Consider the following 18,614-nt stretch of genomic DNA (forward strand, 5'->3'; position numbering starts at 1 on the left):
GAATTATCAAAAATTAAAATCATTCCATTTTTCATGATTAAACGCGCATTTATACACACAAACATTAAAACATCATCAGTATATGGAATTAAATTACCCCAAATAAAAAACGATTTTGTACAATTTTCTTGTATGCCGTAATTCATGAAGTATGTAATAATAAATCCGTTTTCCAATTTGAAAAATAATAAAACTGAGTTTTCTTCTGAAAAAACATCCAGTAAGACATTGGCAAGGTAATTTTTTGGTTTTGAAATACGCTCTTTTTCAACACTGACTCATTGGAAATCCCGTACTGCGAACAATGTTGACAAATTGGGCTAGGTCTTAATAACACTCTGATGTACTGTCAGTGCGACTACGTAGCAAACGATTATGGCAACACTGTTTCAATTTTACAGAAACAATTGCGAACTGTCAACAAAAAACCATATCATTTAGTTACAGTGCAAATCAATTTTTCTAACTTGTTCTTCGTCTCACCAGATACCATTTTCAAGCGAATCTTATTCCAGAACAACAATTCAAATACGAAAATAGCTTCATTTTATCGATTGTCGTTGGATGTACGGTGGAACGTGAATGGAAATATAATGAAATTACCGTATGACATAAGCATATTTGGAATAAATCAATTTGTGTTTTGAGATTTCGAATCGCATTGAAAATGGATACTGCACCAAGTCAGGACGGTGACAATGTTATTGGTATGTATCAAATCACATGATGAAAATAAAATAATCCAATTGATTTGATGTGACTGTTGGATTTTCAGGAGAGTTACAGAAAAAATTGTCAGCCGTTGAAACTGACAACAAAAACATACGGGACGAATTTAATATGCAAAGAGCAAAGTTGAAAGAGCTATTTTTGCAAAAAGAAGGTGATTTATTTGCAATTTGAGAATATCTTGTACTTATTTGGTCGCAAATTATCAAATTAGCTTGAAAAATATGTAAATTATTGATTTGTTTGATGTCCATAGGCGAGTGCAAACGGTTGAGTGAACAATTGGCCGATTTACGCAAGGAATTGAATGAAACCAAAAGTCAAGTTGTGATCGCCGAATACAAACGAGAAACAGACATCAAAAACCAAGAACGAAAAGCACATGAAGAAATATCATCTTTGCAACATTTAGTTCATGGTAATTTCTTTTAAATCTTTCTATTCATGAATAGGTAAAACAAAAAACTTTTTATGTCGTGTACAGAAACTGTTGAAGAGTCAAGTTTTTTGAAGTCGGAAATCGATCGATTGACCGCCGAAAATGAACGACTTCGAGCTGAAATAGTTCATTCACAATCATCAGCATCACCACAGGTACATAATTTTTCTCAGTTATACCGTAGTAATGCTTGAGCAGTGTTCGTGAGCATAGTTAGATTTAATTTTTAGATTTGAGCGTTACTTTGTGGCTTTATTTTGAATTATGTATTATTTTTTCTCGCTTTTTCCACAAAACTATATTTACAGCCACACGAATCACAATCAAGCACACCAAGTTTTGCACCAGTTTTAAGTCATGTTAAGAAAACGTTAGTTAGAAAATTAGGCGGCGATTCGTCATCATCGACCGAAAATCTAGAGGATTCCATGCGGAAGGTAACAAAATATGTACGTAATCGTAAACGTGGCAGCCATGCATTGTTTTTCATTTGATTTTATGATTTATTGTCATCGATATTTGTGGCTTTCTATGTGTATGTGATCTTTAGTTTTGCATTTGGTTCATTGATATCGCTTAAAATGTATCATTTTCATTATTAAAACATGTCAAAAACTGAATGTATCAATCACACACACTCACGCACATTCGCACATACAAAGCTTCTTTGTTGATGTATCAGAGCGGATCGAATCAGATAGTTCCAAGCTGATTCGACTGTGTATAGTGAGAGGCATCTTTTGGTAATCTATTAAGTTGGTTATTTAGGCACAAGAAGATGCTGAAGTATTGCGATCACTAGTGATTCCATTGGAAGGTGAGATCAAGGCGTTAAAAGAAAAGCTACGAAGTGCTGACGAAGAGATTCAACAGTTACGTCAAGCTTCTGGTATACAAAATGAAATCCCGTCGAGTTCAGCACTTGTTGGGATGCTGAATGAGAGTAAAATAAACCAAAGTGAGACAACCGCAGAACCAATAGCGGCATCAACAGCCGAAACAATTGGTGTCGATTGTCAAATGTGTAAAAATTATGAATCACAAATGGTGACTATTCAGGCTGAAAAGGATGCACTGAGCAAAGACATTGAACGTTTCAACGAAGAACTAGCAAAAGAAGCGGCTTTGCGACACGATTTGGAAAATAAATGGCAAGAGAAACGTGAAAAGTACAATGAACAAGTTCAGCAATTGACCAAACAAGTGGATTACAATGAAAGAGAAATGTCTACACTCCAACGACATTATACTGCATTCAAAGACGAGGTGAACGAAGAGTTCTCGAAAATGACCAACGAACGCGAAATGGTACATCGTCATTTAAATACACTGCAAGACGACAATGATTTCTTGGCCGCACGTTACATGGCTTCAGCCGAAGAAATACAAAATCAACTCATCGATTTACCAGACACGGTTGAAGCACTTCAGGAGCTCATATTGCAGAGTAATCAAAGTTTGATTGAAGCACGCGTTGGATGTGAATTTGAGCAACGGAAATGTGCCACTTTTGCGGATGAAACGCAAGTATTACGCGATCAACTACAAACAGCCTGGGCCGAACGTCAGGCAAATGATAGGGATTTTACAGCAAGAATCAAAGCGTTAGAGTAGGTTCTTACGGAATATTTGATTTTTTATTTTTATTTTATATTTTATTTAAAAAAAAATTTTTTTTTTTCGTTTGCAGAACACACCTTAAGGCCCAAGAGAGTGAACGATTAAAACTACTGGATTTGAAAGACAAAAGTGAAAAGAGAGAAAATGAATGGAACAAGGAGTCGTCCGACTTGCACGGTCAACTCATTGAACTCAATCAAACAAAGGTACATTTCCTTTTTAACTCAATTTTTTCAAACCATTTTCGAAACATAATGAATCAACCGTTAATTTGACAGGAAAAACTTGAACGACAAAATTTGGAGTATAAAAATAAATTAACAGTACTACAACAGGAATTGGATAATAGCGAATATGTACAAAAAGATTTTGTTCGTTTATCACAATCGCTGCAGGTAAATGTTGTTGTTTATTTGAAATGAAAGAACTTGAATAAAACTTTTCGTTGCGAATTACGCAGATGGAATTGGAAAAAATACGAGCTGCAGACACTCAGGTGCGGAGAAAGGAATAAATAAAAAACGATTCGATAGAAAAATAAATAAAATTCGATGACTCATAAATAATTATTTAATAGGTGCGCTGGCAAGACGATGAAGATGTGGACGAGTGTCGCAGTTGCAAGGCGAATTTCACTGTTACACGAAGAAAGGTAAGCCAACAACTGTACTTGTCTGAAACTCTATCCTTTAAAATGCTATTTCTTTTGTAGCATCACTGCCGTCATTGTGGCTCAATTTACTGTGGTAAGTATCTTTTTTTTATTGTAAGATGAACGTTTTTTTTATTTTATTTTTTTCGTAAACTTAGAAAAATGCTTATCAAAAACGGTCGCATCCGGCCGAAATAACAAACCCGCTCGTGTATGTGATGTTTGCCACACGCTATTATCTAAGAACGAAGCGCCGTATTTTAGCCAGGTAACATACCTTTATTGAAAATATAACAATACGTTTGTTTTAACGTATCGGTTTTTTACGAATCGTTTACAGGCACCTCCACAATCACCTCACTAAGCAAGTATTGTTTCAGCCTCGTGCTTTAAATTTTCAATCAATTTTTTTTGACAAATTTCCAGTTTTTAAAGTTAACATTTTGTTTTCTTTCTGACATAAGATTGTAAATATAGCACGATCAAACATATTGTTGAATATTTTGTCTCCTTTTTTTCGCATTGACTATTTCGCAATTCTATATCAAGAATAAAAAATGAATAAAAATGACAAGTTTTTAAGAAACATTCCATTGAGAGTATGTGCGTTTTAATTTAATATCGTTTGCAATTTTGTGTTTTTTTTTTATTGAATATGTATAATAAATGTTACAATTATGATGATTTGCATTTGTAAATTAACTTAATAGAGCAAACATTTGTTGAACGTATGGCAGAAACACATAAAAAAAACTATCAACTATTCTTCTTGTGGTTCCTCTTCAGCGGCGTCAGTGGGTTCAGCGGTTTCCTCAGCCGCGGTGGTGTCAACCGGATCGGTTTGTTGTAGAAGGCTTCTTTCGAGTGTAAAGTCATATTCCATTTGGGCGATGCCCATTTTTGATGTGATCATTGATAAGATATCGTCAACTTGAATGCGTGTGATTTCATTTGAATTTCCTGTAGATAGTTCTGATGATAATTTAAATGGTATATCGTTCACATAATTTGAATGATGAACACTGTCTGAGTGTTGAAGTGGCGGTCGATTTGGTATTGCTGGCATCGCCGACGGATTGCCGAAATGTTGATCAAAATTTGGATATGCGCTGGCATACGGATTTGGATACAACGGATTTTGATTCGGACCTTGTTTTGGATCGACTATCACAAAATCATTGCTACTTGCGCTTGGTATTGCATCGGATTCGGGCGATGATGATGGACTTGGTTTCTTTGTTTTGAAAAACGAAAACATTTTTCTCACAATATTTTTTGGTTTCACTTTATTTTTTGCTAATACTGTCAATACTACAATTTTATGTTACGAATATTAATCGAATCTAATATTTTAACGCTCACGGAAGCGATTCTGATAAGCAAAAAAGGAAATTTTGCTTATGACGCCATACAATGATTCTAAATTCTGTAGACAATTTGTTTTCTATTGAAAAGTCATTCATTCATACCAATAAAAACTACGAACGGAATCTACTACGCATTTTCGTAATTATTCGATATAAATGTCAGATTTTTGACATTTTCACATTTTAAATGCATTGAGTCAGTAGGAACATTCATTTTCGACATATTCAATGATTTTAGCTAAAAAGAAAAAAGATAAACAACGGAATCAAAAAAATTATTCTCAACAAATTTAAAGAATAATAGTAAACATTTATTTTTATTCAAGTATTTTGATGTTATTGACGATTTAATTCAACCAAGTTTTATTTTTTTTATATATTTTGTTGATTCGAAACAATCAGAAACAGATCTGTTCCAAAATAAAATAATAAACAACAAGGATTTTCTTTCCCTTCGTCAACTACGATATATCCAGCGTATATTCATCGTTTTTTAAAAATGCGATTTCATTCATAAGAATTGATTCACTTTACTTGAATAAATCTCCATTCGGTTTGTTTCATTGTCCATTTCGTTCGCAAATATACACGTTCCTTGACGTAGATTGTGACTTTTCGTGCGTTCACCAAACTGCTTCGTTCTTTGTTCAATGCCATCACATCAAGTTCATCGTTATTAAGACAAAAAACTAAGATTTTATTGAGTGTGGCAATGCGACGAACGAAGATCGAATTATGATTGTTAGTTGCTGCTACGATTTCAATGCGCGTGAGGCTCGTCAAGTTGGTCAATGAAGCTTCCAAGTCCAATATAATTGATAAATCACTAATGTACAACTCTTCCAAATCAGTAAAACTAGATAATGAAATCTTTGAATGATGATAAGGTATGTACAGTTTTGTTAGCTTTTGTAAATCCCTGAATGGGTTTCTTCGTTTGAATATGTATGTACTTTGAAAATAGATATGAAGACGTTTATATAAACCACATTTATAAAGAGATTTCAATATTGAAAGTTCTTTATGTTTTATCTTTTCTTTGAATGAAATGGCCAGCACATCAAGTCCAGATAGTTCATCAAATGCCCCTTCCACTTCTAACAAACGTAGATTTTCGAATTCTGTTGCGAATGTTTGAATTTGTTGATTTCGTTGGAAAAACACTTTCAACTCATTCGGGTGAAGTTTCCCGTAACAATCACAATATTTAAAATATTTGAGTTCTGGATATTCTTGCTGCATCCAGTTATTATTAAAACCTGCATCTTTTGATAAATATTCGATGCTTAAGCTTGTCATCTTCTTACAAAATCTTAAAACATTTTCATAGATATCACCATCGAGTTGATGAATATTTTTAAATGTCACATGCTCAACAATGTTTAGGATTTGTTGAATGCGTCCGAATCCATAGTTTTCACATGCTTTCCATGCATCGGTATAAAATTCAATATGACGCAGTGATTGCATTACAGTTAAATCGAAGGTAATGTCCTGGAAAATTCTCAGATTTTTTATGTATTTGGGTAAATGGTTTATTGAATACCCATCAGTAGTCATGAAGGTGTCAAAACGTTTTGTGACTCCCAAAGTCGGATAAGTTTCTTTTAAACAATGACCTGCGATTCGTTCCAATCGTTTGCATGTTTGAGCAATCCTATCTAAATCCTCTAGTGACAAATAATCGAAAAGTTCTTCAAAGCAATCGACATTCAATTTGAAAATATCTGGTAATGATTCAATATCGGCAGCAGTGGCAGCAGCAATTTGATTTTGGTTATCTTTTTTGTTTCCATTGTTTTCGTTATTTTTAACACTCTGGCTTCTTCTTATGGCACTTGATCCGCTTGCATCACTTGATGTTTCTTGATCCATGGTTGTGGCAGCTAAATGTAACAATCGTTATGATTGAAATGAACAAGATCTCCATATATGTTGATAAATCTTATCGTAAAAGTTCACTGCGCAGTTAATTTGACATTGATTCAAATTTACATCAATAACATTCACTCTGAAACCGTATATTCGTACCAATAAAAACTACGAACGGAATCTACTACGCGTTCTCGAAGTCATTCAATACGAAAACGATGACAAACTGTCAGACAAAATTTTGACACTAGCACACAATTTGATTGAATAATAGAAAATTTTCCACACGAACATCGTGATGTCTTTGCCGCAGTAAAAATAAAAAATTAACCTTTTAAACCTTTTCTTAATTTTTTTAAATTGTTCAATTAGTTTTTGGTGGAGTCAATGGCCATTGCGATTCGGCACACATTGAAGACACTTCGTACGATTCGATATCAAAGTGTTTTCCAAAGAAATATCAGCATGTCAGCCAAATTACGTGCAGAGGAAGCAATTGAAGAGTTGAAAACGAAAAACCCATACTTTGAAAAGTATGCGGGTAAAATTGCAGCACTTCAACAAACCTCGCCCGATGAGTTTTTAAATCGTTTGGAAAGTGTTGAGAAACAAAAGAAACCACAAAAGAAAACGGAAAAAGAGCGGTAAATTTTTTACTTGAATTTGTGATTACATTTTATAACGGTGAGATTTCGTTTTAGTAATTACTCGGAATTGTTGCGGCCCAAGCCGTCAATCGGTGGAGTTGCGACTGGTGAAGTTCCTTTCAAGAAGTTGGACGATATCATGAAAATGGACTTACTTCAGGATAAAACAGCCGACGAAATCAAAGACATTTGGTTGGAATATCACAAGCAAAAAGATGTTCTTGTAGCCACAATCCCGATCGATACTTTCAATTTGTTGAGCAAACGCTCTAAGGAACATGCAATTTTCATAGTTCCATTGCCAAGAAGTCAAGGTTTTGAATTCTTTTTACTTCAGTTTGCAGGAAATACTGTTCATTTCACTCCACTTCTATGCTACCAGGTGATTACATACGTCGATTTCGTGTGCAAAAAAATCTTTATAAATATGATTGTTTTTGTTGCTCGTTAAAAATAGGTTCACAAGGAAAATGCACCGGAGTGCTTGAATATTGTTCATTACACCGAGTTTTCGGAAAAATTGGGAATCGTTTTAATGCGCGGAGAATATGATAAAAACGTTATAAGTGCACAAGAGGCACTATGTTTGGTGAATCAATTGCAGTTGTACTATTCGCAGAATAATCAATCAAAATTGGATTTGTTGAAGAAATTCACACACGAACCGGATAGCTTCAAGCACATGGATGTTATTAAAGAATTAGAAAATTTAACAATTAAATAAAGATTGAAAGCAAAGCATCAAGCATATTTGTGTCTGTCACTTTTCTGTTATTGTGTGTTGTTGTTGTTGTTTTAAATATAAAAGGCGGTAGAATAAAACGTTTTTGTTCATTTACATTCATTCATATCACTTTGATTGATTCGTACCAGCACATAGATAGCTGTGCTCGCACACTTTTACACATGTGCGCAAGCATGTCATATACATATCATTGGATAAACAAAAAACCGATTGAGGCAACGTTGGTTTTCAGTTCAGTGACTGAATTCGTGTTATGTGTGCGCTATTTGCACGTGTGCAATTGTGTTGGAGCGTTGAAACTGCTCAAACTAGTATGCGAGTGATGTGTGTTTTGTTCACTCAGTGGTTCTGGTTGCGCTCCCATACAAAAAACAATATATAGTATTTATACAAACAAGTATTTTGAGAGCGACAAATTCTTTTACGAAACTTTTTTTTTCTCTCTCCTTGCTCAGCTCGATGAAGTGAAATAGTAAAACGTATTTTTTCTCTTCTGTCGGGCAGACTTTTTGGTGTTTTGTTTTGTTTGTTGCCAATCAATTTTGTTTCACCTGAATACTTTTGTTTGACGTTCCGGAATGTGTGTATACATTTAAATTGTGAAAACATGTAAAAATGTCAAAAGAAAAAAAATATAATCGACTGAAATGTGTCAGATAGACAATCCGTAATTTCAATTCAGATGCTGTTTGTGTTTTCATTTCCATCAATTTTGATAATTTTTTTTTTCACTTTTCAACCCCATTTTCTAATTAGAATCAAATAAAACGCAGTACGGTTGATGTGAGATTAAAAAAATAAGTGGTGCTCTCGAATAAAAGTATATTGATCGTTTTCAAATATTCTCCCACGACAACATTTTCAATATTCCATATACGGGTCTTGTTTGCAATAACAACATATATATACAATTTTAATAAACAATCAATAAAAGAATCAACGACATCAAATACAATTTGTTGCCTTTTTTATGAACTAAGTGTGTAGAACTGTTTTATTTTTTACGGTGCCGCAAAAACGGTTACCATTGACACTATCATTGATTATATCTTATACATTCACGTGTTCCAATCAAATAAAGTAGTTCAAAAAAAATTAGTTTTATAACTAGTATTGTCCAAACATACTATATGAACAATGCCGAATCAAATCGGATGAAAACAGTTTTAAGTGCCTCAGAAAGGTGAGTAACCGAAGTATTGTCATTTTGATTCAAACAAACATGGTCATGGAGTGTGTGTAAACAATTTAAATCAAAATCAAACAAATTATACACCACATTTAAGAATATAAATAATTTAACGTTGATCACAGCAATAAAGATGAATTGATTACGAATTTTGAATGAATTTTTGTTTTTCGATCATATGCCGATGAAAACAGTTTGCATGCTTAGAATAATTGAGCATGAGTTATAACGTGTTGCGTAAATAGCAGCCCTTTTACAAATATCTTCATTCAAAACGTGCTCCAAGATCATAAAAATACATCGGATGAAATTTCAATGATCGATGTAGAGATATTATCTAGAAATTTCGAAAAAAAACACATTTAATTTCTAAATTTTGCAAAGAAAATCTATTCAAATTAATTTCTTTTTTTGAGAGATTTTTTCGAATTAAATTTTGTTGTCTCTTTTTTCTATCATTCAGCGCAACAAAATCAAAATCATCAAAAAACCAATAAACAGTATAGATAACCGGAGTGTAAACAATGACGAGTCCAAGCAAACGAACTCCCACCAAAGGTGAGTAGAATCTCCAAATAATCAAAATTCGGTAGCAAAAAATAATAATAAAAAAATCAATCAAATTAAAAGGTTTTACGTTCAAAACCGAAACAATTTCATTTTAAATTAATCGATACTTTTGTTCCGTTAAAACATGCATTATCCCAATCAATTAGTCGATTTTTTTGTATTGTACACGCTTATTTCACATTAATTACGCCGTGTGCAAATTGGAGCGTGCCGTCTGAATTCAAATGATTCGAATGCTATAAAATGAATAAAATATACATATTTTTTTTTTCATTTTAAATATTCACTGTGGGAGACATAAAGCGCAACTTGGCTTTTACAAATTCGATTACACTGGGTCATGTAATTCTATAGCCACAGCCATCAAAATAAAAATATGAATGTGAACATAACGAATAATCATAAAATTTAACGAGAATTGAAACATTAAAAAAAGTCTGTGGCAAAAACATTATTGTGTGATCAGGACATCGCTTGTACTATATTGCTTTTCAGACTTTTGGTTAACATAATTTGATTGCGATATTATCGATTTTTTTTTTGCGTTTTCGGTAATATGTTCCGGCGTCCAAATAGAATATTACGAATGTTTTTTATTGCTTTCTCTCCGTTCGCTTTCGGTCAGACCTGTGGTAAATTTCATGGTCATCGAAGCGTTGGTTTTACATATTTCAAATGTTCACCAATCCTTTTCCCCATTGTATTTGTATTTTTTTCCACCTAATACTATTTTCTACAACTACATGTGCAAAAATTCACATGTGTCAAACTACGTTCAAATGTACCTTAAATTAATGCGCATCTAAAAATAGTTTGATTGAATTTACAATCATGAAATGTAAGCTTCGTAGTTTTTGGATTTAGTTTTTGCGCTTTTCACACTTTTTATGGACATTGAAATCTCACCTTGATCTCATCTATTTTTACCATTCTTGGATACTTTATTCTATCGCCACCGTATATACTAGTTGCTAATGTATTTACACATTATAAACAACACAATATAACTAAGAATTTAGTGAAATATTAAATTCGGTGAATATATAAAATTATTCGACACTTATATTCGTTTCGTATTATAATTATTTGCATATGAATGCAAATGAATATTTTATCGATGTAATGAAGCGCCAAAATGAAGCATTTATCGACATTTGTGTCAGAATTCAGAAAAAAAACAAAAATGTCAAATCCATCATAAAATGAGCGATGAGTGAAGTACAACCACAAATAAAATAAAATAAAAGTTGTGCAATAAGCGCCGCATCATTGTACTTAAATGACGTGCACGAGCTCAAACCATAATTTAACAATGTGATTTTATGATATAAACATTAGGCTAATTTTACAAGTTTTACAATGCTACAACGTAATTTTGTTGCCTACTTGATGCGTTTCGCTTCTTTTTCGTGTACACAAAATTGCAACAAAGTCTTTGATGTCGAATATCGACACAAAATAAATATTCATATTTTATTGTCCAGAAAATTGAAGCTGAATGACGCACTTGTGTGAGAAAGACTACGGTACAATGTTTTTAAATAAAAAAAAAATTCACAACAAAAAACCCATAAGTTTGCATGTTTATACGAGTTCTTCTTTTAATGAGTACAATGTTTTGTTTATTTTCGACTCATTTTTTTTTCGTTAAATCTTCGTCCGTCTCCAGCACGTGGTGGATATAGATATGATTGAATCAAAATTTCTCAACTTACTTTACTATTTTCAAATGAGCACATCAATTATTCAGATACCCTTTTTTACCAACAACTTAACTATTTGAAGCCAAATTACTACTTTGCATGGTGACCCAACACAACAAAATTTGATTTGAATTTGAAAATGTGAGAATAATTAATGGACTTTTAAATTACTTTGTTCCGTTTTCAGTTTTTATTTATCTTTTTTATTCATTCAAAAGCATATTCGAAACACCGATATCGAAATGGTGAATAACATAAAATAATGAGATTGTCAATTTGTATCATGTGTGTATTACACGAAACTCCGCATCCAATAGCAGTGTGATTCAATACGTTTGCCATCAAAATCATTGTCAACTGGTCAATCTCAGTACCTATACACGTCTGTTCTTAAACCGAAAAGACATTTTATATTATTGATGAAGGGACAGAATGTCGACGCGAAATCAAAATCGATACCAATCACATATCGTTCATTGTAAAACATTGTAGCAATATTGAAGAATAAAATATGTATTGGATCGCTATAGTAACACTTACATTTTATAAAATAAATTTCTTTACAATGTTGCGTTGATTGTGAATCAAATTTCTCGCTGCGTGATGAAGCTCATGGAATTCCATCTGCTTCATTTTCAATATCTGCTTCTCTTCTGCAATATGTATTTAGAAAAAAAAGGTTGGAATTTCATGTCTATACAGAGTTGGCACACGTACGGTGAAGCTTTTCGATGAAATATGTGCGCCAAATTTGATGTTGTCGTTGGATGGAAAATCTCTTCAAGCTCTTTTTCATTGTCGGATGAACGGTGGTGTGCGGTTCTGTCGCGCTCTCTTTACCCACCGCATGTATGACGTTATGATAAAAGGATAATAACCATGTCTTGTGTGCGCCTGAAACACAATTCGGTATACACTATACACTAGCTTGTTCGCTGGTATTTGATGTATAGACAAGACAAAGACCTTGAGAATTATATACTCGTTCACATTCCATATGACATGTATTATGTATTGTGTACATCACATTATATGGTCGAATCTATTTACAATACACATAATTATAAAGTAACCCTCTCTTCTTCGTTGTCCCGATGATGGCAAAATGTGGAGAACAGTGTTGACTACAACGGGCATAAAAATTGGAACATCAACATGGACTCAAACAAGAGCGGCGAACGGTATGGCCCGTGCGTTCATGTGTTTGTGTATTTCCCCGTTGTTGGTGGTGGTAATGGTTGTTGTTTTTTCATCTCTATTCGATGCGAGTAAATAAAAGTGTATTATGTCGTTCTAAAAATATCCACAAATCGTCGATCGTGTTTATTGGGTGGTTGTGGGTTGCACGTTTTTCCTCGAAAGGAGTTTGAGCAGGGAGTCGTGATTGTTGCGTGACTCTGGCAATGACGATGAAGAACGAAGAAACGGTGAACAACAACCACGGTAAAGAAATGATTCAAACTATCATTATGATAGTTAATAGTCGGTATTTTTTTATACATATTATGTGAAGCGCTTCTTTCTTATGTAAATTAAACAGCAAGTCAATCTGTGATGGTCTTACATGAATGTTATTCGGTGTTATTGGCGAAGGTTTTTCTATTTCTCTCGTTACGTTTTTCGTGGAATCACTCCCGTTTCTGGTTACGGTTTACATGTTAATTTTATATTGAAAGCTTACAATGGTGGAAATATTTAAGCAATTTTTATTCAATATGGATATGATAAAATTTAATGAAAATCGATTTTACATCACTTATATCTCACTTACTCTTGGCTTAAAATATTCATTGGATCAAATTGGAGTCGAAATTATGTTCTAATTTATGATTCTGCGATGATTTGGCATGGGATTTGAATGAATAAAACCATTTAAAAAATGAATAATATTTGCAAACGTGCAGTGCACGAAATCGGTAATCGGTGCGGTTTGTACAATTTCAGCAATTTTTCAATCACATTTGTCACAAGCAATAAGTGCGATTGCTAAATTATTACACAATTTTTCTTATTTTTTACATATACAAACAAAATAAATTCGGCCTTTACGGATGAATTCGCTAACGATGTTATTTAACAAATAATTGTTGACATTGTTGTTGTGGCTTCTATGTTCTGTTGCATATAATTGTATTTTCATTTGATGTGAACAACCACCTTCGCAGCCTTAACGCAACAAATTCTGTTGGGCCTCATTTCAAAAATATTCGATTCGTTAAATTCTTTGATTAAAATTTCCTTTGATGTGTATTGCGTGTGTTTCCCTTGTTCACAGGCAACAAGATTTGGTTGTTTGCCCAATATTTTTGAAAAAGCCTTTATGTTGCGCTTGGCCCTGTCCATTGAGTTCCAATTTCAATTGGATTTGATTTCGGTAAAAGGTGAATTAGACGCTATTGATAAATTATACCATTTATCAAAATTCGTTGGCAATCATGTCTTGTACGAAATTCATTGAAAATGAAATGCGTGATTTCGTCTCTATGTCGGTGTTAAATAGATTCTATCTTATTTTGCACGAATATTCCGAACCAATGAACATCAGATGAAGATGAATGTTGATCAGTGAGCAGAAGGTTGTCACAAATGCTTGTTCTAGTGTTATAGTGTGAAATTGTGACACGGCTACATAGTAACCGATTTTTTCCATCGTTTCCAAATTCATCGTCATCGTTTATCATGCAAAGAAAACCAAAATATCAAAGTTTAACTCAAAATGATTGATTATTTGTCTATATCTATCTATTTTATGAGATTATCGAAACAATTTTGCGTGTGTACAGCCTAAACGTCACATAAGACCATCCAACGCATTTCAAATGTCCATGGAAATGGTTGTAATGCCTAAAATTCGGACTTTCGACAATAAATACACCGAATTTCGGCTTTCATTTCACTCGCATCAGAATTACCACGTAAACTTGATGCCTCAATGTCAATTTGTCTCTCATTTGATGCTATATTTATTTACTTTTGTCATTTGAAACACTGATTTTGGTTTCGTTGAAGAAAACAATACATACACTTCGTCAATTAGCATGTAATATTTGTTTTATAATTTCCAGGTGTCGTAACGCATTGATAGCGCGCAATAATTCAGTGTTTTAGTCAGGAGAGAAAACACAAAATCGCCAAGAATCGATGCGAATGGTGATGATTTTATTTTTCATTCAAATTTTGTCGATTCGATCTTTTGAAATGTGCTACATTTAATTCAGCCGATTCACAAAATGATGATTACAAAGTATGTGGCAACTTTGAAAAGAAAAAAGGGAAACATACATCGGTAATATGGAATCGAAATGATTAGATTAGAATTGCTAAAATAATAATGATTCTCGGATCTTATGGCAGGCGATGATTGAAACTGCGCAATATATCGCTATCGTCTTATAAATTGTGAAATATTGAAGTCTCTGCTGACTATAAATAATTTAAAAATAAACGGAACTTATATATACGTATGACAATTTGATTGTATGGGTTGACAAACGACGCCACAATGAGCGCACCAACACAAAATCGATCGGTTCGAATTCAACACCAAATGGAACGAACCGAAGTGATGAAACACCTCTTCGGACGGTCTGGTAGTGATGTCACCGATTGTAACACAACCAGCATAAAAATCGAATGATTGCATGATATGTCAGTGTTTAAATATAGAACCAAAATAAAGATTTGAGAAGCCAAATGTACAGGTGAACCAAAAATGGAGTGAGACATTCTCACTATGTCCATATTATCTATTTCGGTACATTGCAAAAAAGGATATCCAAATAATATGTATTCGCTTTGAATTCTTCATAATATTTTTCTAACTTTATTCGATACCGTGTCAGTGTGCGTCATGGTTGTACCACGGTTACTGGTCAAAGTTGTGATCTTATATAAAATCGAATTGGAAAAGAGAGCGAAGAAAGTGAGAAGAGGACGAGTGGACGTTGTGTGACGCTAATGATCTTTCAAATTAAATTACGTTATCATTGACTTATCAGTGACGTTAATCGATTTTGTATTGCATTGTATGTATTTTGCTATTTATATTTACGCCAAACAAAAACCCGTCACTTCGTTTATATTGAAAAGTTATTGATTTCCAAAGACTTTCCCATTGAATGCACGAAATGCGTGCGGCAACGTTTCTTTTCAATATTTGTTACGTACGTAATCTGGGCGTGAATGCTTTTCATTTATATATAGAAACAATTTCTCTCGTCATTTTTGCAGCGAATCAACAAAACTAATAAGCTATCATTGTCTTATGGGGATATTACTCAAAATGACCTTATTAAGATATTTTTACTCGTGCAAGGTTTGAAATTGAAAATTGCTTTGTTTTAGTTAAAAAAAAAAAAATTATTTTTATGTTGGTGGCTATGAACTTGAGATTTTGTCGTATTTGTAAAACGCCACATATGGTGAACTGTCTAAAATTAAACAAAACCCATATGTAAGCATAGCTTCGCAAATTCCATTGAAACATATAAAAATAAACCGTTAAACACACCCAAAAATTCACTATTTTACGCTATCATGTTCCAACATATAGCGGAAGAATGATAATTGCCAGTGGTAACCACTGTGCATATGAACATTTATACATGTACATGTACAATGTATATTGCATATACAGAAATAAACGACGCTTTTTCCAATGTACAAAATTCAGAAGGACAAATGACAAAATTGCATGCAACTAATCCATTACAAATTCAAAATGTGCTCTAAAAATAGGCGCAAGCTAATTGGTTGAGAGAGAAAGAGATGGGAAAGAAACAAATACAATGTCTTGGAAAAGTCCAAATATAGACGAAGGTTTGGCATAGTATTTCTGAAATCCTTCGTAGTTTCAAATTTCAGAAGCACATCCAAACTAAAAGTCTGAAAACTTTCTATGTCTTTGACATTGCCGCACAGGCTGGGAACTTTAAGCAACAAATATTCGTTCGATTCAACATTTTTGAAAATGGGATTATCTCAAAAAGTTTTTTTTTTTTTTCACAAAACCAAAGTCAATAACAATTTTTATAATTCAATATGATTGATTCGAAATATGCAAATTACGAGAGCCATACACTCGATGTTATTTCAGACAGAAATACATCGACATAAAGAAATGAAAAAGTCACTTTAAATTGTATTTATTTTTATGCCACGTTATAAATACCGAACGAATATGGTTGAGAAATGGAAGGAGATATGAACGATAAAAATAATTTCAGCGAAAAAAAAACGCTATAAAAATATCACAAAACAAAATTAGTGGAGCAAAATGTACAGATAACATTGTACCATGTTGTAACATGATTTTCCATGTGGATCAAGCCAATTTTATCAGCCGTTGCTTAATTCTTACACAATATGTTATGATACAGAATTAGACATTATCGTATGATTTTTTTTTAATGTCGAAATCCCACAAAAATGACAACCGAAATAACCGAATCAAAATGACAACAACGTAGAAAAAAAACGTTATTGATATCGTTTTATGGCCATGATGGATGAAGTGTTCAAATTGTATAATTGACAATTTCCGGCATTCTCCTTATCTCAACGATACTATAATTAATTATCATTTAAATATTTTAAATAATTGAATTGATTTAAAAACCCATCTACTTTCCAAACAAAACGCCCTGGCATAAAGTATTTGCTTTGGGATCCATGTGTGCCATCACAAAGGCATTTTTTTCTTTCAAAGTGATAAAATTGCATGAAAAACGGTTATTTATACGACGCATATAAAACTCAAACCGTACAAAAAAACCACAGACAAATATTTCGTTTGCTTTTTGAAGATCTAAATTCAGTTTATAGTTTACGATTTCGTTGTCACAGTCTGTGTTAAATTTAAAAGCAGCCTTGTTCAGTTCCTTTGTCGTTGACAGCAAATGTTGTTTACTTAACAATGCATTTTAGATTATAAATTGCATTTATAACAAGGCAAAAACGTGAAGAAAAAAAAAGAAAACAAATCGAAACACGAAGTCATACGCTCTAATTTTACGCTTTTCAAAAATTGCTTTTTGTTCTTGAAATGAGAAATTGAGACAATTCACACATGAATTTTGCATGCACGCTTTTATTTCATTGTGCCCCATTATTATTCGGTGGCATCGTCGACGACTTTTCAATTTCGTCGTGTGTGTGTGTGTACAGTGTAGCCAATGCTGTCGGAAAACATCTTTGCATCGTAAATCAGCGGGAAAAGTTTTTGAAGTGATGGCAAAGCGAAACAAATGCTCATTGTTTGGAATGAAAACATTCAACGAAAATGCGCGTCCAGCTGTCGCAAAATCAAACCAAATTATTTGAAATAAATTACACATGATTTGATCACACTTGCGGCGTATTTTGATAGATTTATAGGGAATAATTTTAAAAATTCATTGGGAAAATTCCTTAGACAACATTCAAAACAATGCAGTACAGGCTTGAGAGCTTGTTTTTACTTTTTGGTTTGCGTGTGTGAGCTATGACGAGTCACTCACAACATGCACTCCAATGCTCACTTGAATGAGTAAAATGAAAAGCATCGTTATAAATGATATTTTTGGCGCCAAATAATGGCGGCTGTTGTGGCTATCACATTTTCATCCTTAACTTGATTGAACGGAGAGAAAAACAGATACAATTGCTCACGATCCACATCATTTTCAGCACACAATCGATATTATTGCCTACATTTTTTTCTCATTTTAATTTATCAGATGATTTAACAGACGCCATTTGATCCTCATTAAAGTAGTTCAAGTTGGAATCCAAAACGAAATTCAATTTGAAGCAAATCAATAAAATTAAAACCAAATTACCCAATTCATTTGAATCGGCGCACACGTTTTAGCCATTCTAACCAATCGGAAAATATCCGATTAAATTTAAAGTGATTGTGAATGCTCAGCAATTTATCTGGCGAATTCCTGTTCGAGTACAAAACTTAATATCAAAACTCAATAGGTATATTGAATGCTTTGTATCCTTGTCAACTGATGAGTGTTATACAAATACATGTAATGACATTTGAATGAACTTTCGATGTGAGTTCGTTTTTGTTTTATTTGCTTTAAATGTTCTG

General features: G+C 33.2%; 4 protein-coding genes across 8 annotated transcripts in view; 3 read left to right on the forward strand and 1 right to left on the reverse strand.

Moving 5' to 3' along the window:
* Nucleotides 1-434: 434 nt before the first annotated feature.
* On the forward strand, nucleotides 435-4,039 carry LOC116342081 (rab GTPase-binding effector protein 1). Of its 2 annotated transcripts, none has more exons than XM_031769573.1 (13): nucleotides 435-707; nucleotides 776-883; nucleotides 986-1,147; nucleotides 1,214-1,323; nucleotides 1,477-1,605; nucleotides 1,937-2,778; nucleotides 2,859-2,994; nucleotides 3,067-3,183; nucleotides 3,249-3,284; nucleotides 3,366-3,440; nucleotides 3,501-3,534; nucleotides 3,599-3,708; nucleotides 3,781-4,039. In XM_031769573.1, exons 1-13 carry the CDS (start codon nucleotides 668-670, stop codon nucleotides 3,802-3,804), a joined length of 1,923 nt encoding a protein of 640 aa, XP_031625433.1. In that variant the 5' UTR covers nucleotides 435-667; the 3' UTR covers nucleotides 3,805-4,039. The 2 variants fall into 2 exon arrangements, with proteins under 2 accessions (XP_031625433.1, XP_031625432.1); XM_031769572.1 differs by having other exon boundaries at nucleotides 436-707; nucleotides 1,477-1,617.
* Nucleotides 4,040-4,044: 5 nt separating this feature from the next.
* LOC116342082 lies at nucleotides 4,045-4,879 on the reverse strand. The gene has a single exon (XM_031769574.1). It carries the CDS (start codon nucleotides 4,696-4,698, stop codon nucleotides 4,201-4,203), a length of 498 nt encoding a protein of 165 aa, XP_031625434.1. The 5' UTR covers nucleotides 4,699-4,879; the 3' UTR covers nucleotides 4,045-4,200.
* A 2,053-nt stretch (nucleotides 4,880-6,932) lies between these two features.
* On the forward strand, nucleotides 6,933-8,076 carry LOC116341936 (ATP synthase mitochondrial F1 complex assembly factor 1). The gene is made up of 3 exons (XM_031769364.1): nucleotides 6,933-7,323; nucleotides 7,381-7,708; nucleotides 7,784-8,076. The coding sequence occupies exons 1-3, from the start codon at nucleotides 7,067-7,069 to the stop codon at nucleotides 8,048-8,050; spliced, it is 852 nt and encodes a 283-aa protein (XP_031625224.1). The 5' UTR covers nucleotides 6,933-7,066; the 3' UTR covers nucleotides 8,051-8,076.
* A 460-nt stretch (nucleotides 8,077-8,536) lies between these two features.
* LOC116341841 (histone deacetylase 4) overlaps nucleotides 8,537-18,614 on the forward strand; it is a 48,510-nt gene continuing 38,432 nt past the window's right edge. For 2 of the 4 annotated variants that reach the window (XM_031769148.1, XM_031769152.1), the window contains exons 1-2: nucleotides 8,537-9,254; nucleotides 9,724-9,818. In XM_031769148.1, the coding sequence (XP_031625008.1) occupies nucleotides 9,785-9,818 (34 nt within the window). In that variant the 5' untranslated portion in view covers nucleotides 8,537-9,254; nucleotides 9,724-9,784. The remainder of the gene's footprint in view (nucleotides 9,255-9,723; nucleotides 9,819-18,614) is intronic. The other 2 variants (XM_031769149.1, XM_031769146.1) reach the window with 2 other exon arrangements.

Source organism: Contarinia nasturtii, unplaced genomic scaffold (genome assembly GCF_009176525.2).
Source record: "Contarinia nasturtii isolate CC-2019 unplaced genomic scaffold, AAFC_CNas_1.1 Cnas_scaffold_810, whole genome shotgun sequence".
NCBI classification, from domain to species: Eukaryota; Metazoa; Arthropoda; class Insecta; order Diptera; family Cecidomyiidae; genus Contarinia; species Contarinia nasturtii.